The sequence below is a fragment of the Eumetopias jubatus genome, unplaced genomic scaffold (assembly GCF_037043125.1).
Source record: "Eumetopias jubatus isolate StellerSeaLion01/CBP00866 unplaced genomic scaffold, mEumJub1_p1.0 scaffold_1, whole genome shotgun sequence".
Lineage (NCBI taxonomy): Eukaryota > Metazoa > Chordata > Mammalia > Carnivora > Otariidae > Eumetopias > Eumetopias jubatus.
The window spans coordinates 163,988,522-164,015,501 of NW_028274807.1; the positions used below are offsets into that span (position 1 = coordinate 163,988,522).

The following is a 26,980-nucleotide window of genomic DNA, read 5'->3' on the forward strand; positions in this document are numbered from 1 at the left end:
GAAAAATAATGAAAAAATGGTATTTAAACAGTTTCTTCATATACAGTATGCCTGATACATCTCTGGGTAGTATTTTAGTTAAGGAGCCTATTTTCTCATTCTGGGTCCTAATGTAACTTTGCTGCTAAAATGCTGACTTAATCCTCAGTCTCTTCTATATTGTCTAGTTGGTCACTCATATTAAAATGTCTATGCCAATTGACATGCTCTAATTTTGCTCCTAAAGCAAAGATTGGCAAGTTTTTTGTTGTAAAGGGCTGTATAATTAATATTTCAGGATTTGAGGGTCACATTTGCTCTCTCTCACATGTTTTTGTTGCTATTCTTTACTCTTTAAAAAAATGTAAGAATAGTTCTTAGCTCTTTTGTAAGAGCCTTATAAAAATAGGCAGAAGGCTGTAGCTTGCTAACTCCAGCTAAACAATTGCTTTTTAATTAGATGCTTTGAGAAATAAAAGGTAAGGATCCAAATGTTAAAGGTTATTATTTTTTTTTTAGATTTTATTTATTTATTTGACAGAGAGAGACACAGCGAAAGAGGGAACACAAGCAGGGGGAGTGGGAGAGGGAGCAGCAGACTCGGGGCTCAATCCCATCATGACCTCGGCTAAAGGCAGACGTTTAACTACAGAGCCACCCAGGTGCCCTGTTAAAGGTTATTTTTAAAGGTAAAATTATGACTCTGATACAGAATGAACACGTGTCACAGATTTTTTTACCTCACTAATTAACCAATTATTAGGAACGGGTAGGGTGTTAAAATTGGTCCAAATGAGAATTGGACTTAAGGAAATGAGGAAATGATATATTCTCTACCAGACAGAATTCGTTTGCATTGCATCACCAACACCATCCACAGGGTAATTTCCATTTCTACAGAGTTGCAGAATAACCTAGCCAAAGTCAAAGTTGAAGACTTTTTTACAATCACATAAAACCCCAAAGGATCCAGTAGACAACAGTGGGCATTCCCTTGAAAGGACACTTGAAATCTTTTATCATTTTAGTCTTTCATAATTTTTGCTGATGGTTTCTCATCCCTCTTATGATCTCTCATAATTTTCAAAGACTATTCTTGATCACAAAATGGTCTCATTACTTGTGACCTATTTACTTAGGTACAATAAGAGTGCTAAAATCATACAGACATCCTTGAATTTTCTTTGCAAATCCAGAGTTTTTAGTTTTGAGCCACAAAATTATGTGTAGACATTTTCAAAAAGAATCTTAGATTGGACTTTTAAACACCTTTTTTATTTAGTATCCCAAGCTTAGGAAACCATGCCTAAGAAACTCTCTCACTAGATTTCACCTGCTTTGCTGATAAATTTAGGTGAATTAATATCAAATATCCCAACATTTGCTCTAAGGCTTGCAGTGTGGAAGTAAGTGACCTTCCTCACCACCTGTAAGTCAGGGGACCCTGTAACCAAGTATCAGGTCAGTTTTCCTAGGAGAGCTTTTTTGGAAGCATTGGTGCCATATATGAAGTCAACTGTCGTTCCTTAATGTGGTTTTTTATATCTGATTAAATGATTTCATTCTCAGATATAACATTACAGGAACATATGGTTACAAAATCCAATTATAGCCTGATAAAAAGGACATGGGAATCTTATCGACCTTATGCAAAATAACTGTATTGCCATAAAAAGTTAAGGAAAACTAAGTAAGTTCCTGAATGCTGAGGATTCAGTGAAAATCAGATACCACTTAATATTTTATTTCAGATCACAAAAACAGATTCTAGTAAAATGTGGTTTGGAAATAGTTTAAGGAAAAAGTGAAAGGACTTCCTCATATAGCCACAAAAAATAGAACATAAAGGTAACAACAATATTCTACACACAAAAAAAACAATATTCTACACAAATAACTACAATAAAAAATTTCCCTTTGTCATTTCATTCAGTGCTGTGTAGTTTTTGTTCAGATAGAACTTGAGTCAACAATCTGTTTTCATGAAACATCTGCTTCTGGACTAAAAAGCATCCTAGACATCCTGACCCAGTGTAGGGGTATAGTCTGAAAGCCGTCTTAAGTGATACCAGCTCGGAAGCATGTTCCTAAGAGTCTTGTTCTTTGGAGTAGCAGTAGTTTATAGAGTACCTTGTACAGTCCTTTCCAGGAGACTCTAAAAGATAGTTTTAGATATAAAAGTTTTCTAAGATTTATTTATTTGAGAGCAAGAGAGAGAGAGCACGAGTTGGGGGAGGGACAGAGGGAGAAGCAGATTCCCCACTGAGCAGGGATCCTGATGTGGAACTCAATCCCAGGACCCTGGGATCATGACCTGAGCCAAAGGCAGATGCTTAACTGACTGAGCCACCGAGGCGCCCAGTATAAAAGTTACTCTAAAAGTTTTATTTTTCTGTATTTTGGATCCAGTTTTGGGAAAGAAAAATCAAGAGTCAGCAAGGAGATTTGAATCCTTGATTAAGACAGGATCATGGTGAGAAATGATACTTGGTTGTTTGGTCAAAATGACAGTAAAACATTATAATAATAAGGGGAGGCAGTTGTAAAGAACCTTAGCTCTTTCATCAGTAAAGAACTTCTTTTTCTTTTTGGTTTGTTTTGTTTTTTATTCATTAAGAACATAATAAACATAAAGCTATAAAGTTATTATGCTATCAAGTAAAATTACACAAAAGATAAAAAATAATCTCCATGTTGTAAGATGAAGGCACTAATCTGTAAGCCAAGGAAGCAAGCTCATCAAAACTGATCACATTTTGCCAAAATTTGAACATATTTCATGGTCTCTTTTCAGATCCTAGTAGTACAAACCAAGGCAAATAAAATTCACTTTCCAAGATTTGTCCTTTTTTCAAATTCTGGAACAGACTACCACTTTACTTTGGGACAAAAATGTTCTTTTTCCTTGAAAAACAAAAGGACTAGTATTTCTCTATCACTGTTGCTCCTAGTATTGTTCCAACCACCTAAAGCAATTATAACTTGTATTTCAGGAAGAAAACTGGGTAGAGAGAGTGAATAATAAGAACTATCTGTAGAACACAAGCGTGTTAGGGGCACCTAGGTGGTTCAGTCGGTTGAACGTACGACCCTTGATTTCAGCTCAGGTCATGATCTCTCAGGGTCGTGGGATCGAGCCCTGCATTGGGGGGGCATCTAACTCTTGATTTCGGCTCAGGTCATGTTTCGGTTGTGGGATTGAGCCCAGTGTTGAGCTCTGTGCTCAGTGTGGAGTCTACTTGTCCCTCTCCCTCTGCTTCTCACCTACCAGCCCCTGCTCATGCGCGTGCGTACGCTCTCTCTCAAGTAAATAAATAAAATCTTTTAAAAAAAAAATCCCAGTGGTAGGAAATGAAGATAGAAGAGCCTTATGTCAGTGTTTGGTTTGGTTTTCTCTGAGTGGTGATATTACAAATAATTTTTGCTTTCTTCTATGCCCACTGGTGTGTTTTCTATAATGAACATAATTGTCTTAAAAGAAGATATATTAAAAATGGTAATAAAGAGAATTAAGCAAACATTCACTGGTGTTGATGCTAGCTAGTTCTGTAGAATTGGTTTTTCTGTTGTTTTTGGAGAAACAAATATTTACTCTGTTGAAACCTTGCAACCTCATTTTTAAGCAAAGACAGAATTTATATTAGTCATTAAATTCTTTATTAATTTGTTCTGGAAAGTCAAGGTCAGAATTCTGTGTCTCTAGAGAGAGAAATTTCTGGAGCCGCGGTTTCAACCCAGAATTTTCTTCAAATTCTTAAATTTAAGGTGGTTCGGATTTCATTCAGAGGGCTTCATCTGATTTGAATGAAAGAAGCTACATGAAGCTGGTGAATGCTTCTTTGACCTCTTAGTACTGTGCTGGTCTGAGCTTCAGCCCCATACTTAAGTAGAAGTACAGAAATTATCACAGCTTTAGGCACTGAACTCTGTCAAATTGTCTTCTTGTCTGATTATCCTTTCTGTGTATTAACCTCAGAGAAATGTTTCTACATATTATACATTGTACATACTACACTATATTTTACAATCCCTAAAATTCTTCCTGTGCACATTCCATAGAACTGCTTTTACAAATGAAGGAATAAAGCTCAGATTTGATAGTTTGTCTAAATCCCAAAGTGACTTTTTCGGTGCAGAAACAATCTCTTAAGATACTCAATTCTTTCATGCAGTATCATGGGTATTCAATAAATAGTATATGATGCAGGAGCTGAGCCTGGGTTTAAGATTGTGGTGTTTTAATCTATTGTGTAGACTTTAGACAACTCCAGTGCTTTTCCTTCAGAAGTGTTTTTTCCCTTCATCCATAGTGAATAAGACTTTAGCATCTCATGCTCAGTTTTTTCTTGCTCAGTTTTCATTCAAATTATTTTGTGAACCTAAAATGAAAAATAAGAGAAGAAACATTAGGAAAACATAGAAATTGTTTCAGCAATGTTTTAGTCCTTTATCTAAACATGGGTAGGGGGCGCTGGGGTGGCTCAGTCGTTAAGCGTCTGTCTGCCTTCGGCTCAGGTCATGATCCCAGGGTCCTGGGATCGAGCCCTACATCGGGCTCCCTGCTCAGCAGTAAGCCTGCTTCTCCCTCTTGCGCTCTTCCTGCTTGTGTTCGCCCTCTCTCTCTGTGTCAAATAAATAAATAAAATATTAAAAGATAAACATGGGTAGATTGTTTTTTCTTTGTATTTATTGAACCAGGCTACCTAAACATTTATTCAGAATGTTTTTAACCTTCTCTAAACCTTATCTGGTTTAAACTAAAAGACAGATGTGAATGGTGAATTAATGTCCTGTACCTTTAATTCAACCAGTTTGATGCTTTTGTTTTTTATAAAAGATGCTCACAGCTCCAGAAGAGAGGCAGATACTGTCTGTGATCTCCATTCTCAGAGTAAAACTATTCATTTGCATTAGCAGCTCTTGCAAACCACACACACACACACACACACACACGCGCGCGCGCTCGCACACACACACACACACACACACACACACACACACACGATGCTTCTTTGGCAGAAGCTTTCTGTTTATTCAGCACAGAGTCCTCCCAGGCTCCCAGATGTAGAAAGCTCTAAGAGTTGATGTACGAGACAGAACCGGAACTGTACATAGGCTGAAGTGGGCACTGCGGAGGATTGGCTATGCAGGGATGTTGATGTGGTGCGGCTGTACCTGCCTGTTCTGTGAAAGGCACTTCTCTGAGGCTGTGAAGGTGAGAAGCCCAGGGATCCACTAGAAGCTTCATTTCGGCTGGCTCTTTGGTGGGGGAATGCATTCCCAGTGGTAGCTGTCCTCATTTACAGCGTTATTCTCGGAAACCAAGTATGTGCAGCCGTGACAGACTGTGCCACAGCTCCTCTGCAGTTTGGAAGCTGGGACAAATGGAAAGAGCACATAATCAAGAGAGGTTGTGATTTGTTTTCACTATCCAAGCTTGCTCTGGCAATATACAAATGAAGGATGAGCTTTGTGGCAAGCAAAATCAGCAGACTGCCTGACAGGGGGTTTTGGTAAGATAAATGTATTGCTTGTGTTTTTGGGGGCAGGGGGATTCTTGGATTTTTTTAACTGTAATTTTTACTTTTCTGTATCAGCTATATAGAATTGCCTCTTAGCAATAACTAAAACATTTTGCGGAATCACATTTGATGGAGAGGGATGACCCAAGGAGCCAAAAAGGAAAACATTATTTTTGATCAGTTGTGACCTTCAGAGATAATCACCAAGTTCTCTCAGATGTCCATGAACAGGCAGAAACCAGGAATTTCCAGAGCAAAGAATGCTGACTAACAGATATCCTTTCTTTTCTTTGAACAGTTATAATCCCCCCACTCCCCTGTGCTTTTTCCCCCAGCTTTCCCTGTGGCCTAAGGTGGAAAAGAATAAAATAAAATCTGCCTGCTCTTATTGAGTTGTTGCCACTGGAACAGTAATAGGCTGAGAACATAAGTATGGAGGGTGGAGGAAGGCAAGATGAAGAGTCTGCTATTTTCATAGCCATGCGTTGGTGGGTGTTTGTCTTGGGTTCATTATCATTGCTGTTCAATATCAAGTGGTTGTTAGTGCTGTATCTCTTTGCCTGTACTGTGATTTAATCGCTTTATGTTCTATTTTATATATTTTTCTTTGCCAGACCCAATTCTGTTATTTTGAAAACTTTTTATGTTACCATTAATACACATTAGCCTTTATTAGAGAAAAGATAGTTGTAGAAAATAACCCTGAAATGTTTATGGACCTCAAGAAAATAAAGATATTTTCTCTTTAAAATCAAGGTTTTCAGCAGATTTGGGGGTCTTGATTTTGGAATCTGTAGCAAGCATTTTATGACAAGTTAAAGAAATGGGTTGCATTAGATCTGTGAAATCCTACCGGGATCACTTTGCTCTAATCTACTTTAAGTTGGATCCTGTATCTTAGGTTTTTCCAAGCCTGAAGGTTTATACTTACGCAAGTATTGCTGGAAGATAACGTTGATTGTTTTTGTAGTCTAACCTGAGATCTTGTTCTTGGGTCCCTCTTCTCAACCAGTAGAGAGCTAAGTTTCCTAGCTGCTTAGAGTGGGCACAGAAGAGACCCATTGACATCTGACTTTTTGCTGACTCATTGGTTATATAAGCCTTGTAAATACAGTTATCCATATACTCTATTAGGTTACTGGGCAGGTGGGCCCCTTCCTGTGTACTGATCTTTTCTTATCTCAGCATCCTTCTCCTCCTCTAAGCCTTTTTGTTAATGTAGTCTCAGGTTATTTACCAGGTGAATTCTAAGGAGTGAATGGACAAATCCTTTTTCTTTTTTTCTTTTTTGGAATTGCTTTAACTCTGTATTTTCATCTCGATTTTGATGAAATGCCAAATTCTGTATTTTCTTGGCACATGAAACTCACAGTAATAATACTTTCCCTCATTTATAGCCTGGTTAGAGTAACTTCCTTTTCTATCTTTGAGACCTCAGTTCAAATGCCCTTGTTCAAAGAATTCTTCTGACCTTCCAGTCTAAAGTAGCTTTCCCCCCTTACATTATTCCTTTTCTCTTTTTTCCTTTGTACTACTTCTCACAATTTATGTTATTTGATTTCTGGTTCTTCCATCTTTACCAATTTTCTCCACTCAGCCATTAAGCTTCATGAAAGCAGAGATACCTTGTTTTGTTCATCAGTATATACCAAACACCTAGCAAAGTGTTTGGCTGAAAGTTGAAGGGATAAGTAGGCAGTATTATATGTCCAAAGGCCCTGTTGTAAGAAGAAAGGATGAGCAGCAGGGGTTGAAAAAGGCAATTTTGACTAGACTATGGGAAGCATGCTCTAAGATGAAGCTAGAGAAATAGATCCAGGGCCTAATCACATAGGACTGACTTGATAGACCATATTCAGATACTTATTCTTTATTGTAATTGTGGGAAGCTACTAAAAGAATTTAGGCATTGGGTGGTTTAGGACTTCTTTTTTCCGGTATACCTGGGTGGCTCAGTCGGTTAAACATCTGCCTTTGGCTCAGGTCATGATCCCAGAGTCCTGGGATCGGGCCCCACGTCGGTCTCTCTGCTAATGCCGGAGCCTGCTTCTCCCTCTCCTTGCCACTCCCCCCGCTTGTACTCTCTCTGTCAAATAAATGGATAAAATCTTTAAAAAGAAAAAAAGAAAAAAAAAGGACTTCTTTTTTCCTTTTTTTTTTTTTAAGTAAACTCTATGCCAGCATGGGGCTTAAACTCACAACCCCAAGATCAAGAGTCACATGCTCAGGCGCCTGGGTGGCTCAGTCCTTAAGCATCTGCCTTCGGGTCAGGTCATGATCCCAGGGTCCTGGGATCGAGTCCCACGTCGGGCTCCCTGCTCGGTGGGAGGCCTGCTTCTCCTTCTCCCACTCCCCCTGCTTGTGTTACTGCTCTCGCTATCTCTCTCTCTGTCAAATAAATAAATAAAATCTTAAAAAAAAAAAAAAAAGTCACATGCTCTACTGACTGAGCCAACCAGGTGCCCCAGGACTTCTTTAAAAACAAAAAACAAAAAAAACCACTCCAGCTTAACTTAAAGCCTCATTGAATGCAGGTAGATCAGTCAGTGTTCCAGGAGAGAGAAGACAAGAGTTTGTCCTAAGGTGGTAGCAGTAGAGATAGATTGGAGAGTATCGTAATTTGATGGAAATTTGGAAAGTAAAATAGATAGGACTTGGTATTGAATAGGGGTAAAAGGCAAAAGATGACAAGAATTATTCCTGGGCTTTGGTTTGGTTTTGGCTTTGGCTTTTGCTTGTTTAGTACCTGATGAATAGTGATGTTTTTCCTGAGATAGAGAACTCTGTAAGAAAACCAGGTTTACAAGAGGATCATGGTGTTTGGTTTTGGATATGTAGATTTTGATATAGTCAAGTAGCTTTTGGATCTATAAGTCTAGATTCTAAAGGAGAGTATATAGCTATTACCGTTGAGAAGCCTTCAGAAATATCCTTGGAATAAAGTGCAAAACAGTGGTTTAGACCAGCTTTGGGAGCTCATCTCCCACCAGAGCCCTATTTTTATAGCTTCATGAACCATTCAGTTATCTTTTTTTAAAGATTTTATTATTTGAGAGAGAGAGTGAGAGAGAGCACACAAGCAGGGGCGCGCCAGGGAGAGGGAGAAGCAGGCTCCCCACTGAACAGAAAGCCCAAGTGGGGGCTCCATCCCAGGACCCTGGGATCCTGACCTGAGCCAAAGGCAGATGCTTAACTGACTGAACCACCCAGGCTACCCCATTCAATTATCTTTAAAAAGCTATTACAGTTCCTTCTTACGGGCTTTTGCTCATACTGGGTTGTCATCCTGAAATGCTTTTCCTAACCACTTCTCTTTCTATCAAAAACTTGCTTCAAGGCTCATTTCTTTTCTTTTCTTTTCTTTTCAACTCCTCCAAGAAGCCTCCTCTGTTCCCTTTCCCTTCCTCTGAATATGTGGCTCCTTTCTGTGTTCAAGTACTTTACCTTCATATATTACCTTCATATATACTGTATCGTTTACTTAATAGGACCTGTATTTCAGTTGAACATTTTCACGTCTCACCAACTAGATGATGAGTTTCTTGAGAGCAGGGATTCACCTTTTTTCAGTGCTTTATATAAGGAAAACAAAGGATAATTACAAAATGAATTAAATAGAAACCTCAGTCTTTTGTACAATCTGCTTCTTTAATATCATAGCACCATATCCTTCCTCCATCTGTATACTCCTCATTTTCTCTAGGCTGTCCCTACATTTTTACCCTGCAGATACCTAGATACATCAGAGAAATGTTCTTCCTTTCATATGCAAAATCCCTGAACTAGTCCTTTTCATTAGATACTTTCGCTTTATTTGTAATTTATCAGAAAAGCTGAAATCTTGCTATTCCTCATCACCTGTGGAAAAAATGGTGGAGACAGGAAGGGCTGGCATCCATACAGGATGTCAGGAACAACTAAGAGATGCTACTTAAGTTGAAGCAAAGCAGTCATGATGGAGTAAGCCATGTGGGTATCTGAGGAAAAGCATTACAAGCAGGAGGAACACTAAGTGGAAAAGGCTTGAAACGGGTATGTGCCTGGTACATTCCAGGAATAGCAAGGAGGCCTTTGTAGCTGGTGGCAGTGGAGTAAAGGAATGAATAGTAGGAGATACGGTCAAGGAGGTAATGGATGCCAGGAGATAATGGATCTGACAGTGCTAGATCATGGTTATTCAGGCCGTTGTAAAGACTTTGGCTTTTGCTCTGACTCAGGTAGAGAGCCCCTGGCAAGTTTTAGGTGTAAAAGACTGTTGTGACCTGATACATTTTTAAAGGATCACTCTAGCTGCTGTACAAATAATTGATGATAAAAATATTATTCTAGTGATAGTTATGATCCTATTGCAGTAGTCCAGGCGAGAGTTGATAGTGGCTTATACTAGAGTGGCAGTAGCGGAGATTCAGTGAGATGTGGTCAGATTCTGCATCTCTTTAGCAATTAGATCCCAAAACATTTGCTGAAGCAATGTAGTATACATAGAGGGTAACAACATAGACTCTGTAACCAGACTGTCTGGGTTCAAACATTGGCTTTGCCACTTCTTTACTTCACTTAAATTCTTTATGCTTTGGTTTTCTTAGCTATAAAATATAGTAATAGTACGCATCTTGTGTGTCATTGTAAGAATTACAATTTAGGGGCGCCTGGGTGGCTCAGTTGGTTAAGCAACTGCCTTCGGCTCAGGTCATGATCCCAGGGTCCTGGGATCGAGCCCCACATCATGCTCCCTGCTCGGCAGGCGTCTTGCTTCTCCTTCTCTTCCTCTGCCGCTCCCACTGCTTGTGCTCTCCTGCTCTCTCTCTGTCAAATAAATAAAATCTTAAAAAAATAAAGGATTACACAATTTACTAAACATACAAACGATTTAGAACATTGCCTGGCATATAGTAAGTACTTCACTATATGAATTAGCAGCTATGATTATTAATGTTGTTGTTAACTGGATAGAGTATGTGAGAAAAAAAGGAGTTAAAGTTGACTCCAAGGCTTTGGATCTAAGCATGTGGATCAATGAAGTATAGCCATTAGCTGAGATGGGGAAGACTGCAGGAAGAGCAGGTTTGGGGGATATCAGGAACTAAGTTTTGTACGTAGTAAATTCGAAATGACTGTTAGACATCCAAGAGGAGATATTAGGTAGGTAGTTGAGTATATGATCTAGAGGTAAGCCAAGTATGGGCTAGAGGCATACATTTGGAAGTTGTTAACAAAGAAATGGTATTTAAGACCATTTTAAGAGAAAGAAGAGTACTTAGGCCCTGAAATGGGATTGGGGATGTATACTTTGGACAGGCCCTCCCTAGGGCCTCTATTCTTCAAGCTACTGAACAAACCTAAAAAGTTCAGGGATAACCAGATTATCACAGACCCTGTGGAACTTTACAAATTCTTTCATTGCTTTAGCAATTTATCAAAATTGAGTGAAATAAATAGGATTAAGCTGAGGCTCAGAAATGTTTTGTTTTAAGGAAACGTGTCATAAAAGTATTTGTAGTGAATTACCTTGTAAAGGGGAACTCATTGGTGGCAAATTTTACAAATTGGCTAATCCACACATGGATTTTATACATATTTTTAAATCCTCAGCAGTGAAAACATTTCTGTATCACCTTCTTTTGCTGGTTGGAGCATGCTCAGAAAATAGATACTAAATTTAGCATTAGCCAGTTTGTGTGCTTCAAACTAATCATTCTTCATTCTGAAGTCGTGTGAGAATGACTTTTGAATAATCCATAGCCCAAGTCACTATTTCTTTTTAACAAGTTATAATCTCAGAAGGAAACTTGGATCATCTATTCCAAACATCAATCAGTATATCCTCATGTGACATTTTTAACATTCAGGCATGAAGTCTGGTTGGATATTTCCAGTGGCATACATGAACTGATATTTGAAACCCCCTGGTTAAGTTGAACAATGCACCTTTCCTTATTTTCATTGTATGTTACTTATTGTTTTCTTTTAGATATCAGGGAGAGATCTTTCTTTCACAGTGTTACATATCTATAAAATAAATTTTCTTAACTGGATGATCTCTTAGGTTCCTTCTAGGTCAAAGAAACTGTACTTACAAAAGTAACTCTTAACCATAATAACCATAACAAAGCAGCATGTTATTGTCAACTTACACCATCACTACTATGATTGCAGGCTTTTCTTAAGTGCTTGCTTTTTTTTTTTCTTTTGTACTTCCAGTGCCTAACATAGACCCTGTACATAGGAGACATTCTGCAAAGGTTTGTTAAAATGACAATAAATCATCTGACCAGGCTCACATGAATCCATTAAGTCCAAACATCAGGCCTGGCAGTACTAATCCTCAATGATGTCTTTCACGTAAGCCAGGAAACCAGCCCTCCTGTGGTGACAAAGCAATTCTGAGTAGCAGTCCTAGATTCTATAATGGATATTTTGCAGTTGGGTTGGAGCAGGGTGGACCAGATGGAATGTTAATAATCTAAACTGATATTCAACACAGTTGGTTTTTCCTCAGCAGCCTTGGAGGGATGAGTATCATCTATTGGAAGCTATTTTTCTTACAAAAATTCTGGCGTTTATTCCATTTGTAGTAACATAGGCTCAGTCACTTGTATGACATATGAGATCTAGAAGGATCGTGTTAAGGAGAAGCTAGTGAGCATTTATATTAAACATTTACTGGGTATCTTTGCACGAAGCATTGTGCTAGCTTCTTGGAATACAAAGATGAATGTGACTTGATCCCTATCCTCAGGAACTTAGGTCAGTAGAGGCAAGACACCCAAACAGTCATTTCAACATAATATGATAAGAACATTGAGAGAGGTATATGTTTAGGTATATGGGAATATGAATGAAGAAAGCCATTAATCCAGCTGGGAGAGGGAGATTGTCAGGAAAGATATCCTGGAGGAGGTTATACCTGAACTGGGTCTTAAAGGATGAGTAGAAGTTAGCCAGAAAAGAAAAGAACATGCCCTGGACTGTATGGACAGAAGCCTGGAGGTGTGAAACAGCATGCCATGTCACAAGAACCAAATTACAGGTGTGACCCTTAGTATTTGTGGATTTAAATTTAAGGTTTCCATTATTCCCAAGGAATCCATGATAAAGTTTTTTGTCATTTTGTGAGGCATGTGGTAGGATCTTTAGCCACAAAACTGGTGAGCAAACTCCATTGGAATTCGCATTTCAGTGAGCATGTCTTCTACTCATTTTCACATGTGCAATATCACCCATGAGATGATTTTAAAACTTTGTTCTTTATGGAAAATGGGCCTGAAAAGTGCTGAGTGTAGAAAAGCTTGTGGGGCCTTAAGTGTTCTTTGTACAAAAATGAAGTTTGAGACAAGCTATAGTGCCAGATTTAGAAGTGGCCAGGATTGGGACGCCTGGGTGGCTCAGTCGGTTAAGCGGCTGCCTTCGGCACAGGTCATGATCTTAGGGTCCTGGGATTGAGTCCCGCATCAGGCTCCTTGCTCCACAGGGAGCCTGCTTCTCCCTCTGCCTGCAGCTCCCCCTGCTTGTGCTCTCGCTCACTCTCTCGCCCATGCTCTCTTTCTCTAGCAAATGGATAAATAAAATCTTTAAAAAAAAGAAGAAGTGGCCAGGATTATCATCATGAGTATAATATTTGTATATCACTGATTTTTCAAACTTTTAAAAATTAAGCAGTAAAACATCATTTTATTTTTCTAAGCAAACTTTCCCCAGAATACCCAGATAAAATAGATGAAAACAGAGGTAATCAGGAGCCCTGCTCACTTGCTTCCACTATTCCCCTCTGGGGTGGTCCAGACAAATCTCTGTAGAACCCAAGGCTGTTGCATATAACCAGAGTTCTGTGTAAAATATGAAAAAGTGACCCCTAGAACTTACAGGAAATGCTCCATTCTGCCCAAGGATTATTTTATCAAGTGAGAAAAAAATCTTTGTGACAAGTAAAAAGGTTTGTTTTTAAGCCCATACATTGAATCTTGGTTTTTAGTTCTGAAGTAAAAATGGAATGCTTAGAGAAAAAGCTTGCTGGATATGGGCTAGTGGAACTTAGTTCATTTTTATTTTCTACTACTTCATTCCACAGTGGACTAAATGTCAGTCAGAATTATACATGAGAGATTGATCAACAGAGTTGTGCTTACTGTGAGAGGGGAAGGGCATGTCATTTCTACAGTGAGACACTGGAAATAGGTGAAAAGTCTTCCCATAATGAATATATACTTTCTGAACAAAGTGCAAGTAGACTGTGAGATTTCTTTTCTTTTTGTTAAGAATAAGGTGTTGGGGGGGCGCCTGGGTGGCTCAGTCATTAAGCGTCTGCCTTCGGCTCAGGTCATGATCCCAGGGTCCTGGGATCAATCCCCGCATTGGGCTCCCTACTCAGCGGGAAGCCTGCTTCTCCCGCTCCCACTCCCCCTGCTCGTGTTCCTGCTCTTGCTATCTCTGCCTCTGTCAAATAAATAAATAAAAAATCTTAAAAAAATAAAAGAATAAGGTGTTGGGGATGTTGGAAAAGGCAAGCCTCAGGGAGATGATGCTACAACATTCAAAGGCAGAGCTGTGTAACTTCTAAGGCAGGACTTTTTCCTCTGTTGTACCTTCTCAGTACAACCTGCCTGGCAGAAAAAGAAAAATTTATATGACGCATCTTTCTGTTTATCATTGATTAGAAGATAGATTTCTGTGCAGTTCTTAAAACCAAGATTATGAATCTTTAGGGGTTACAATTTGTATTGGATTTGGGGGGTGGTCTCCCAAAAATCAAACATTCTATCCTTTTGCCCCCCACTAAGTGCACTTGAATTAAGCCACACACTCCAATTTTGGTTCAAAACCATGGCCCCATATCTGTGAGATAAAGATTTTGGAAGAAGAATGGAGCTGGATCTGCAGGTGCCTACGTATGAATTTGCAAAAGCTGCTGCACAACCCATTCTATGAAATTGGCCTTGGAAAAGATCCACTTTCAGAAAAACTAACATGGTTCAAATTCTGTTTGTTTTCAGATTAATTACAAAAACTTCCCCACTTTCCACCTCCTCCTTCTTTTACCTTAAAATGCCTTCTTCATTTTTCTCGGAAATGATGTGGATTATTTAGTGTAAATAAATAGTGCAGAGATTTCCTGAAAGAGAGCTGATATACTCTAGAAAGCATAGATAAAATTATTTCATTCCATTAAGTAGATAGGATTGGGCTGTTGGCCTTTATTGAAGATAGTGATGTCAAGTCAAGAATTTCTGAATCTTTTCTAGTTACAAATATGTACTTAGATTTTGAGTAATGAACCAAGTAAGCAATAGAAAAGGGTGATTTCTTGAACGTTCACCATGTTTGGCAGTCATAATCTGATTTTACATACGTTTAACATTTTTTTCAAATAATCTCATGAGAAAATAACCCCATTGTATAGATGAGAAAACTTAGGCTCAAGAACAAGAAGGTGACCCAAAGACACCTAGCTAGTAAGTTGGCAAAGCCAGGTCTGAACCCAGGTCCTTCTACTCCTGTCACTGCTCTTTCCACTATGTTTCCTCATATGTGATTGTTCTCAAAGCTGGGTGCTGCCATGTTCTGACATTTTCATACACTCAGAGAAAGTAAACAGATCTTTAATGCATTTGCAAATGAAAATTGTAAGCCATTATAAAACTTTGCCAAATCTTTCTCCAAGATGGGCTCTATTCTGCCCCTGATTAATTGTTTTGAGGTGTTGCTGTTTAAATTTTCTCTTGGGCTTTTTTCTGATCAATTAATTCAGATCTGTTAATAGATAATTTAAGCCTGACAAATGAATTCCTTTTTTTTTAAAGGTTTTATTTTTAAGTAATCTCTATACCCATCGTGGGGCTCGAACCCACAACCCCAAGATCAAGAGTCGCATGCCCCCTGGCTAATGAATTCTTAATAGGAAAAGACAAAATGCAAGCAAAGCAGCATATCTGCTGTTACAGCAACAGCTAGATAATGAATTGTGGCTCTGACCATACCCCTAGCTGTGTAGCGCATTGCCTAGTTTATAATAACTAGTCAAAATATATTTAATTGACTGGGTTTTGGTCCTCACTTTTCTCTATACAAATTAATTCTATCCCCAGCCATAAGTGGCTGGGACTTGCTATACTAGGGGGTATGATCACTCTTGAAAGCCCTCAGGCTATGGTCACACGAAGCCCTACTGAGTAGGTAATATTGCTGCTGCTGTTTGTCAAACTGCCACGTGATAAGGTAGTTAGGAAGCGCCTCACAGTTCATTTGTAAAGTAGTGATAACAATGTCTACTCTGTAGGGTTGTTGTGAGCTTTGGAAGATTAGCTAGCTAGCTAGTCAGCTGCCTAGCCACAAGACTACAGTCAAGAAAGGTGACTAATTATTAAAAAAAAAAAAAAAAGGAAGGAGGAAAAGTGACTATTATTACTTTTACTGTAGTGTTGAATTACATTATTCCTTTGGTTCAGACTCTATCTCACATGATTATGCCTGAAATGCGAAAGATCTTGAAGTATATTCTAGAATCTTTTAATATTTGAATTTTTAAAAAGAATCACATAGAATGGTACAAAAATAATAGCCAGTACTAACTGCTTACTCTGTGCCCAGGACAGTTTTTGAGCACTTTTATGTTCATTTATTTATTTCATCCTCAAAACAGTCTTCTGAAATGGGTATTAGTATTATCTCCATTTTACAGTTGATGAAATAGATGCAGAAGTAACTTGCCCAACCAAGCTCACGTGACTAGTAGTAAGTAGCAAAGCTAGATTTGAACCCAAGCAGTTTTATGCCAGAATCCGTACTTCATTACACTAAATGTAGCCAGATTCAATAATTTTGTTTCTGATTTGTGCCTTTTCATGTATGTTTAAGAAAATCCTTCCCCCCATATTTTCCAATACTACCTTCTAAAAGGTTTAAAATTTGCTTTTGACATTTGCAATTTAGTTGCCTGTCTGGAATGAGGGTAGGAATCTAATTTTATTTTGTTATATATGGATAGCCTAATATGCCAGCAAAGGCTTTTGAAAAAGAGATCCACTTTTCAATTGGTGCATTTATAACTCACGGCCAAGTATTCTTACCTCTAAGGGCTTTTGTTCATAGCTCGAAAGATACCCAGAGGGTATTCACAGCCCCTGTCCTGTAATTCTGTAGTTCAGTGTATCTTTTTCTTGCCACCTCTCTTCCTCTTCTTCTTCTCCCCTTTTTTTCCGTGCCCCCCCCCCCAATTTCTGCCTCTTCCGTCTCCTTCCTTTTTGAAGATAGTGCTTGACAAATTGGGAAAAGTTACTGATTAATCAAGTGATTCATGGTTTCAGGTGTTAAACTACCCTCCTGCTGAAGCTGTGGATTCATTTTCTTTGGAGGCTGAGAACAGTGGGTTCTGTCAGATGTACTCTTGCAGGGATATTGATGACTCTTAAGTGGGAGTCATATACTGGTAGGATGTAGTGTGGCCCCAAACAGCCTAGGTAGGACAGAAGTCAGATTAAAGATAGTCTGGTTTGGGGCGCCTGGGTGGCTCAGTCGGTTGAGCGTCTGCCTTCGGCTCAGGTCATGATCCCGGGGCCCTGGGATCGAGCCCCCATCAGGCTCCCTGCTCAGCGGAGAGCCTGCTTCTCCCTCTTCCTCTGCCTGCCACTCTATCTGTGTTCTCTCTCTGTCAAATAAATAAATAAAATCTTTAAATAAATAAATAAAGTCTGGTTTACTTTAGTTACTGTGTGGGGAAATAAAATCAGAACTCAACTGTGATCATTTGTAAAAAAAAATTACATTGAAATTTTGTTGTGTTTTTTCAAATTTAGAGACATAATAAAACTTTGATTCTGGTACCAAAGCCATATTGTCACCAGTATGATCAATATTTATCCTCCCTGAGTAATAATTAAACTTGACTTCTATATCTGCACTTCTTTTGACAATAGACTGCATGTAAGGTGATACTCAAACTAATAGCAAAGAACCTAAGAAAACTAGATAAAAATGAGCTTGTAGTCTTGAATCAGTGGTATTTTATATTTGCTTTTCTTTCCTGTGGTAGATTTTGAGCTATTAAACATAAGTACACAATCAGGGTCTACTACATACTGTAGTTGTGGGATCTGAAATCCCATTTAGAAAGAAAATCACACAGTAGGAACCCTGTACAACTTAAGAGAGTGACTGTAAGGCACTGAAGAAAGTGGGTTTCTGGAAGCTCCTTTTTCAACTCTTGGTAACGTGGTTATCTGGAACTGGCTCATTCTTTCTGCTGCTTCCCTCTGGCCCTTTCATTGCTTGTTAGCTTGCACCTAAAAATGGGGCAGATGGAGGAAGTTATGCAAAATAATTATTGTGCTAGTCCCTAAACTATTCTGGACATTTTTGTTATTAGTGGAACATAATGTCATTTTGCTCTTCATTTCAGTTTTAAATTATCTTTTGATTTTATTTAAATGCACATTATTTCTCATTTGTTCATCTAAAAAGGAAATACTATGTTTTTATTCACATCAATAGTAATATGTTAATTCCAGTAATGAACTTTCCACTAATAAACTAATAGTTTTGGAGTTAGAGATCACCATAATTCCTGCTCAGATGGCAAACTGAGGAGATACAACCAAGATGAAAAAAAGACTTGACAAGTTAAATATCAGTATTTCACAAATATTTCAGATTTGGTATATTATCACAAAAATGTAATTCACATTTTTAAAATATGAGGGTAACCTATATACAGTTCTTTTACCAGATTGCTGCTGGTTACAGATCTAGGGATGAGGACCAAGTAAAAGGGATATGATCTTTTTTTTTTTTAAAGATTTTATTTTATTTTATTTATTTGAGAGAGAGAATGAGATAGAGCATGAGAGGGGGGAGGGTCAGAGGGAGAAGCAGACTCCCTGATGAGCAGGGAGCCCGATGCGGGACTTGATCCCGGGACTCCAGGATCATGACCTGAGCCGAAGGCAGTCGCTTAACCAGCTGAGCCACTCAGGTGCCCCTAAAAGGGATATGATCTTAATCTCCAAGATGGTAAATTGGTAATTTGACACTCATACTGGGCATTTTTATTACCCTGAGATGGTTCTTTTTTTTTTTTTTTGTAAGATTTTATTTATTTGTTTATTTATTTATTTATTTATTTATTTATTTGACAGCGAGCAGAGCAGGGGCAAGGGCAGAAGGAGAGGAAGGAGACTCCCTGCTGAGCAGGGAGCCCCATGTGAGGCTCAATCCCAGGACCCTGGGATCATGACCTGAGCTGAAGGCAGACGCTTAACTAACCCCAACTGAGCCACCCAAATGCCCTGAGATGGTTCTTTTATTATTTATTTATGTTACTGTCCAATAGAGAGCAGTTTCTACAGACTTTTTACATGAGCCCTACTCCAGTTCATGACAAGCTACACCTTAGGTTTTCTCTCCTGAGTTTCTGAAACCTGACCTCTCCCCAGCTTTGGCTAATGGCTTTGAAATAGGACAATTTCAGTTTTCAGATCTGAGCAGCTTGTCTTTTTCTTCATCTCCTTTGAATGGTTGCTCACCCATATGAAGGATAGTCATTGTGTGTGTTTAAGAGTCCCTTGTCTAAAAAAAAACCTTTTATTGGATAGAACTCACAAAAGTTGAGCTCCAAAAGGCCTGAACTTAGTTGTTGACTTGCTTAATTTCTTACCTCTTACTGTCTCTCTCCCTGAGTATTCACTTTTCTTGCCCAAGTATATCACAGTACTTGTGATCCGGGATATTAACTCTAAGAGTATACTACATTCATCCTTGGCACTTGGAGTAGTACCTTTTCATTCTTACCTTCACCTGTCTGCAGCTACCAGTTGAGTGTCCCTGTTAGAGAGAGAATAATCCCATTACCCTTGACATACTTGGGGTTAAAAAGACACTGATAAGAATTGGATTTTTATGTCTAGCAGGTAAAATACCTATTCTCACCAGCATTTTGGATGACCATAATCTGAGAGCATGGATTGGAATTATAGTGATGTCTGAATACTAAAATGATTTTCATATAATTAAATTGAAATGCAGATGTACCTTGTTTCACAAAAGTATGTGTGAAGAATGTGAATAAAATCATGATTTAAACCCACTAGCGGGGGCACCTGGGTGACTCAGTTGGTTAAGCATCTGCCTTTGGCTCAGGTCATGATCCCAGGGCTCTGGGGTTGAGCCCCGCGTGAGGCTCCCTGCTCAGCGGGGAGTCTGCTTCTCCCTCTCCCTCTGCCCTTCCCCCACTTGTGCTTGCTTGCTCTCTCTTTCTCTCTCAAATAAATAAAATCTTTAAAAAAATATAAACAACTAGGGGAGCCTTGTTATTTAAAGAAATACTGTAATAAATTCTCTAATAAAGGAAGAATACCTCCAGTTTACATCTTGTGCAAATCTTTTTTCATATGTCTGTTTTGTGTAAGGTATACTTGTATAAGGACAGTATCCAAAAGGGACATGGGAGTTGTACAGGACAGGAGGTATTAGGTCAACTATCTATGCCAAGATCTGAGAGTTTGTAAATTTTCAATACATTTGGTTTATTGATTCTGGAGAGGTAGTCCTCTTGGGCTCCTTCTAACATCCACTTATTTTTACACTAGATCGAGCGATTGGAAGTAAGCAGCCTCGCCCAGACTTCCAGTGCAGTGGCCTCCAGCACCGATGGCAGCATCCACACAGACTCTGTGGATGGAACACCAGACCCTCAGCGCACAAAGGCTGCTATTGCTCACCTGCAGCAGAAAATCCTGAAGCTCACAGAACAGATCAAGATTGCACAAACAGCCCGGGACGACAACGTTGCTGAGTACTTGAAGCTTGCCAACAGTGCAGACAAGCAGCAGGCTGCCCGAATCAAGCAGGTCTTTGAGAAGAAGAACCAGAAATCTGCCCAAACTATCCTCCAGCTACAAAAGAAACTTGAGCACTACCACAGGAAGCTCCGAGAGGTGGAGCAGAATGGGATTCCTCGGCAGCCGAAGGATGTCTTCAGGGACATGCACCAGGGTCTGAAGGATGTGGGAGCAAAGGTGACTGGCTTCAGTGAAGGTGTGGTGGACAGTGTCAAAGGTGGACTTTCTAGCTTCTCCCAGGCGACCCATTCAGCAGCAGGGGCCGTGGTCTCAAAACCCAGAGAGATTGCCTCACTAATTCGGAATAAATTTGGCAGTGCAGACAATATCCCTAACCTGAAGGACTCTTTAGAGGAAGGGCAAGTGGATGATGGGGGGAAGGCTTTGGGGGTGATTTCAAACTTTCAGTCAAGCCCAAAATATGGTAGTGAGGAAGATTGTTCTAGTGCCACTTCAGGCTCAGTGGGAGCCAACAGCACCACTGGAGGCATTGCTGTAGGAGCATCCAGCTCCAAAACAAACACCCTGGACATGCAGAGCTCAGGATTTGATGCACTACTACATGAGATCCAGGAGATCCGGGAAACACAGGCCAGACTAGAGGAATCCTTTGAGACCCTCAAGGAACATTATCAGAGAGACTATTCATTAATAATGCAGGCCTTACAGGAGGAGCGATATAGGTAAGTTATATGTAATTAAAATTCTAAATTGTTGAAGGGAACTGCGAAAAGATCTGTGTAGAGTATCTTTTTTTTTATAGCATCCAGAACACTTTAGATATGTCATATAACATCCCCATAGTTCTATCATAGAGAGCAAAATAGAGGCACAGCAAAGTTAAATGACTCCTGAGATCATACGCCAATGAAACATTGGGGTCAGGGGAAGATGATTACGGTAGGTCTCCAGTCTTCCATTCCAGTTTAGGACTTTCACATGAAGCCCAAGCTGTCTAAGGCATTCTACCTATTTATTTATAATCACAGAACCACAAATCATTGCAACCTATAACTATACTACACTGAATTCAAAAGATCTATAACCCTCTGAACTCTAAGAAATCTAAGAAAAATCAAATATATAGCCTGGCTAAAATGTAATGAACACTGTAGGTATTTGACCTTAAACACACTTATGTGGACAATTGGTGTAGAGAGATTAGACTGAAAGTATATCCAGATAAGCACGTCTGTTACCTTTGTTATGAATTGGCAGATGTTTCAATGGGCGTGGACTTAAACATGAAATGTTTCTACAGTCGTTAGAGAATTCTCAAAGGGCTAACTGCTTTGAGTCATATCTGTGCTAAAGGTAGAGAAGCTGGTCTTTCCCTGTTTCGTATTATACTCCATATTCATATTAGACCACTCTTAGTTCTCTAAAAACATGTTTTTTCCCCTTGTTTCTATCCCATGCAGAGAGAAATAATATCTCCCATACAGTACTCATTCAGATCCAAACTCTCTCAGCCAGAGACAGGCCACCTCATTGATACAGATTAAGGACCAGTTTTACAGAAGCCACAGGTCAGAGCAGGCCTTGAAAGACCTGGGTTTTGGTCCTATCCCAAATACTAACTCGAGGGAATCCTCATTACTTATCCTGTAATATCAAAGGTTGAACACATGATCTCTTAAGGTCCGTTTGACCTCTTTTTTAAAAAACAGTGATTTTTTTTTAAGTTTGCTTTTATGAGATAATCTCAGGGTTTGAAATAAATTGTTCCTGTGTATCCATTAGCTCTGAGAGAAGTTACAGCAGCACGCTGTTTTCAGATGGTGAAAATATTAGTAATTAAGCCCTGCCTCTTCATTCTTCAATTCTAACTAATTCTAACCTAATTCTAAGACTTTAAGGGAGATGAAAAGAAAAGTGAGTATGGGAGAGAGAAATGAAGTTTTTAATAAAAGCAAATATATTACTATTTATTATTTCAGTATTTTGTATATTCTTTCATATACTTAAAAGACAATATCTAAAGTGAGCAGTCTAACAGATATTCAAATGGACTCTAAAAATAAAACATCTGGGGGCGCCTGGGTGGCTCAGTTGGTTAAGCGACTACCTTAGGCTCAGGTCATGATCCTGGAGTCCTGGGATCGAGTCCCACATCGGTCTTCCTGCTCAGCAGGGAGTCTGCTTCTCCCTCTGACCCTCTTCCCTCTCATGCTTTCTATCTCTCATTCTCTCTCTTTCTCAAATAAATAAATAAAATCTTTAAAAAAATAAAAAATAAAACATCTGATCTTTTGTACAGTGTGAAACCTAACTCCCAAGTTCAAATTCTAGTTCTGCCACTTGCTAACCTTGAAAACTGGGCAAGTTTCTAAACCTCTCAAAGTCTTAGTTTCCTCATCTATAACATAGGAATAATAACAGTTCTTCATAAGGTTATTGTGACATCTAAAGGGAATAATTTATGTAAAGCACATAGCTCAGTGCCTGGTCCTGTGAGTACTCAGTTGATGTTAGGTAGCAGCTGCTTCTGCTGCTATTAAAATAGACCCCTCTGAACATGGAGACCCAGTCCTCCCGCAGTCATATGCTGAAAAACAAAAACAAAAAACCAATCGCCTGCTTTGACCCCTTTATTTTGAATGGATGGTAAAACATACCAGTTTTTAAATCCTTCAGAGCTTAAAATTCATATAGAGCTTGTTATGTCTTCAAGTCAGATGTAGGCCAGTATGAGAAAATCATAGAGGAAAAACAGGTTTCCCAAGGCCCACCTTTGTACCAATTTAAAATAATCCAGGGACAGGACAGAACTTTTAGCTGGTCATTATAACCTCATTATAAGAATCAAGTCCAAACCACTTGTGAGGTAACGAGAAGTGCATTTCTTTCATTGCATTTTGGGTTCTCTGTAGTGGGTAAATGATTAGTTTTATGGAATAAAGAGAGAATAAAGAAAACTTAAGAATTTCGGGGCTCTTGGGTGGCTCATTCGGTTGGGCGGCTGCCTTTGGCTCAGGTCATGATCCCAGAGCCTCCTGCATGGGTCCCGGCTCAGTAGGAGCCTGCTTCTCACTCTCCTCCCGGCTTGTGCTCTCTCTCGCTATCTCTGTCACTGTCTCTCTCTCTCTCTCTCAAATAAATAAATAAAATCTTTAAAAAAAAAAAAGAAGAAGAAAAAAACTTAAGAATTTTCAAAAACAGAGGTAAAGCTTGGAGAGCCAGGGAAGACATAGTATAATATATAATCTCACTTTTGTCATATCACTTAAACTTTAAGAATGGTCTTTCCTTAAAACGAATCTTGAAGAAAGAAAGCCTTTTTTCCCCAAGAAAGGGAGCAGAAATGTCACAGCTGTTTGACTCAGCTATTTTGTTTGTACCAGTATTTCCCATATATTGAGCAGTTAGAAATTTCTCCTGTGTTACATGTTCTTAACCAGTAAATATACTTAATTTTGTTGATCTTTGAACCATTTCATGTAAGTGAAATTTTCCTACACATTGAAGCATATTCTTAAGAATCAAAACTTTCACATTTTAAGCATTTTTAGAGAATTTCTCTACCTTCTTTTAACAGAATAATACACTGAACCTTAACATGATTGGAAATAGTATAGAACAGTGGTGTTCTAGTCTAGCTCAGTGATACTGTCAGGTCAGTGAGAGTGATAGTTTATGTGCCTCTACAGTAAACAGTCCGAGACAGCTTGCTCTTTAAATTTCTTTTGTCTGCTTTTTATAAAATTTGTTTTGTCTGCTTTTTATAAAATTTGTTTTTTCTCCTTTCCATATCTCCACACTGTTACTGAGCTGCTTGCAACAGCCTCTCTTTACTAATTTCTATTTGAGCTCTGTTGTAGGTTTGGCTTTTTGTCTAGGAAGGAAGTAGGCTAGCTAGGGATGGACTTAAGGGATTCTTCTGTGACCAAGAACCAATTAAAGCATATATGGCCACTCTAGATATTTTGTTTATTTTCTGTGCTTTAGTTTATTTTACTGATATGTGAGTTGACAGGAGGGAGGCTGTGTACAGGGTTGCTGCTTGTTATTTAAATGAGGTGGAGGAAGACACTACCACTCAGCATTTACTGAACTCCTATGGTGTGCATAATGTTTTACATATATTTGCTAATCACAGTAGCCCTTCAGGTGGATTGTATTATCCCCATTCTACAGATGAAGAAATGGAGGCCCAGTGGGGTTTTATATTTTGCCAAAATGTTACTTAGTAAGTGATAAAGTCAGGAATAAAACCCAGTTTAATGTGAATGCAAAGCCAGTGGTTTGGTTTTGTTTTTCATTTCAGGACAGGTTTGTTTTTGTTTTTGTTTTCCCCAAGCTCAACCCTGAAACCTATTATGATTGAAAAACTACAGTCTAGCTAAAATCTGTGTGATTGAAAGACTAGCCTATAGTTTAGCTCTAGGAAGCATTGACTACATCAGGTATTGGGCCTTTTCCAGGTCAAAGTGTGTGTTTCACTAAAAGCTGAGTCATTGTTGCTAACATGTTTTATAAAATTCTGCGAATGCAAAAAAAAGTCTGTGACTGAACAAGCTCTGGAAAGTTTTCTACAGCAGTGTAGGTAATCGGGGAAACCTACTAAGGAAACTTTGACTTCCATCCTTATTTCCCCCTTTGCAGAGTTCCTTTTCAGTATTGTCACTCAATGTGCTTCCTGTTGCTCTCTGCCCGTGAGTAAGGCCAAATTAAGATTTTTACCCAAGACCATCTACTTACTTTGAAATAAAGAAATATTCAGAAGCCTGTGGAGTACAGTCTCTCTCTTCACCCACATAACTGTGCCATGGCTGAGTATGTCCTCAGCACCCACATGCATTTAGCCCAGGAAGCCACTGTAACAGAGCTTGGATCTGAACTCCACCTCAACCTTTGATCAGGAACTAGGTGTTTAGTCTTTGAGCTGTGCATTGGGCTCTCAGATATGAGTGAGAGCATGTATTTTGGGAAAGAAAAATGCAAAGTTTAAACAGTTTTTCTAGTGATGGGATTGTGCTCACTTCAGATAGTCTGTACGTCCCATTAAAGTATTATCACAGGTTTGTTAGTAGAACCTGGGTTCATGTAGTACTTCAGAGATAGAAGGGCCCTTAGATATCTAGTTTAATCTCCTTTTACACGAGTACACTGAGGCCCAGAAAGATAAAGTGACTTTTGCCAGGTCACACAGTAAAATGGTTTAACATATATTTAATCTGCTAAAAACTGGAAGACTAGTCCTGTTCCCATGGTGGGTATAATATATTCTTGAGCTACCAGAGGAAAAAATTGAGCTGTGGCAAAATGCATTGAAAATAGGAGAGAACTAGGAAAACATTCATTGACAGTTTTACAGGTTCCTTTTGTAGTTTTTCCCTTTGGGGATCTGGCTGGGAACCCTACTCCGCTACTGTCCATATGTGGCAGTGTCATAATAGGCAGACTAAAAACCCCCCTCCTGTTGAGGAGCAATAATGCCATTTTAAAAGCTTCTATTTTAAGGTGATTACTGTCCTTTGGAAATCAGCTTCTGAAACTGTATTAAGCCCAGGGATATTTTAAACCGCCCTGAGTCATAAGAGCAAAAACACAGAAGAAGGCAATCACCAGAGCAGCCGTCACATGCCATACAACCATCGGTAGCTAGGCTAACACAATTAGGCACAGGCCATCGGAGTTCTAATTAAACAGATGGTCAGTTAAATATGATTTTCTTTTACCATCACTAGACATAAAAGAAAGATATGGTCAGATACAGCTATTTTGGCCCCTTTACTCCAGGTGTTAGACCTGTATCAATTATAAATTGATGAGAGTCTCCAGAGTATATGTAGACTAGGTTTGGACAGTAAGTTTGAAATAGAAACTTGAGAATATCGGATCAAATTAGCTCCTGTAGAGAAATAAAGCCCAATTGAGATATGTTCTTAGGAAAACTAAGACCTTCCATATAAAAGAGATTTTACAGATGTGCTCTTCCCAACATAGCCCTGAAGAGGTAAAGGAGGAAGAATGGAAGGGAAGGAGGGAGGAAGAGAGGGAGAGAAAAATTATTTACTTCAGTAATTACTTGAGGTTGGACAAGCCTGCATTCACTTTGCAGTTTTTGTGTGACCGTATGTAATTCCTCTGAGCCTCAGTTTCCTGTATAAAAACAAGGTAATGAAATCTGCTGTACAGGGTTGGAGATAATGTATGTGAAGCACCTAGTATGGTCTGTGGTGTGCCAGGATGTTAGAAAGCTGTCATTACCAAGTTTCCAGATTGCCTAGAAAGCTCCCCTCCCCGCCAGCTTTTATTCATTCCCTGTATGCTATAGGCATCTGCTCTTTCTTTAAGATAATGCACTGCCTACCCTGAAAGTTTCGGGGACTGATTCTATGCTTTTTCCTTTCCAACTAAAGGCTAGTTCAGTGTTTCCTAGCCTCTTTCCAGGCTTCAACACAAATGAAGTAACAAAAGGTAGGGAGGAAATATCCACTTTCCCCAATTCAGCCAGGAATATATTCCGGTTCCCACCACACGTCATACCCCTACACCAACTATGTCGCTCTGTTCTGGTCAGACCCTGGCAGAAGCTACCTCAGGTCCCTGTTGATGTTAGCCCTGGGATCTGGTTCTTCCTGTTCTCAGTACCTGCTCTACAAGATTCTTTAGCCATCCTGTCCTGATGACCTGTTGCCCAATTAG

At 39.1% G+C, this 26,980-nt stretch overlaps 1 protein-coding gene across 4 annotated transcripts in view; it reads left to right on the forward strand.

The window, feature by feature from the left end:
- The window catches only part of TMCC1 (transmembrane and coiled-coil domain family 1), a 251,367-nt gene that overhangs the window by 206,558 nt on the left and 17,829 nt on the right, over positions 1–26,980 (forward strand). For 3 of the 4 annotated variants that reach the window (XM_028101616.2, XM_088027176.1, XM_028101613.2), the window contains one exon: positions 20,078–21,012. In XM_028101616.2, coding sequence (XP_027957417.1) covers positions 20,078–21,012 — 935 coding nt within the window. Of the gene's footprint in view, positions 1–5,062; positions 5,195–20,077; positions 21,013–26,980 lie in introns of those variants that run through there. The other variant, XM_028101618.2, reaches the window with a different exon arrangement.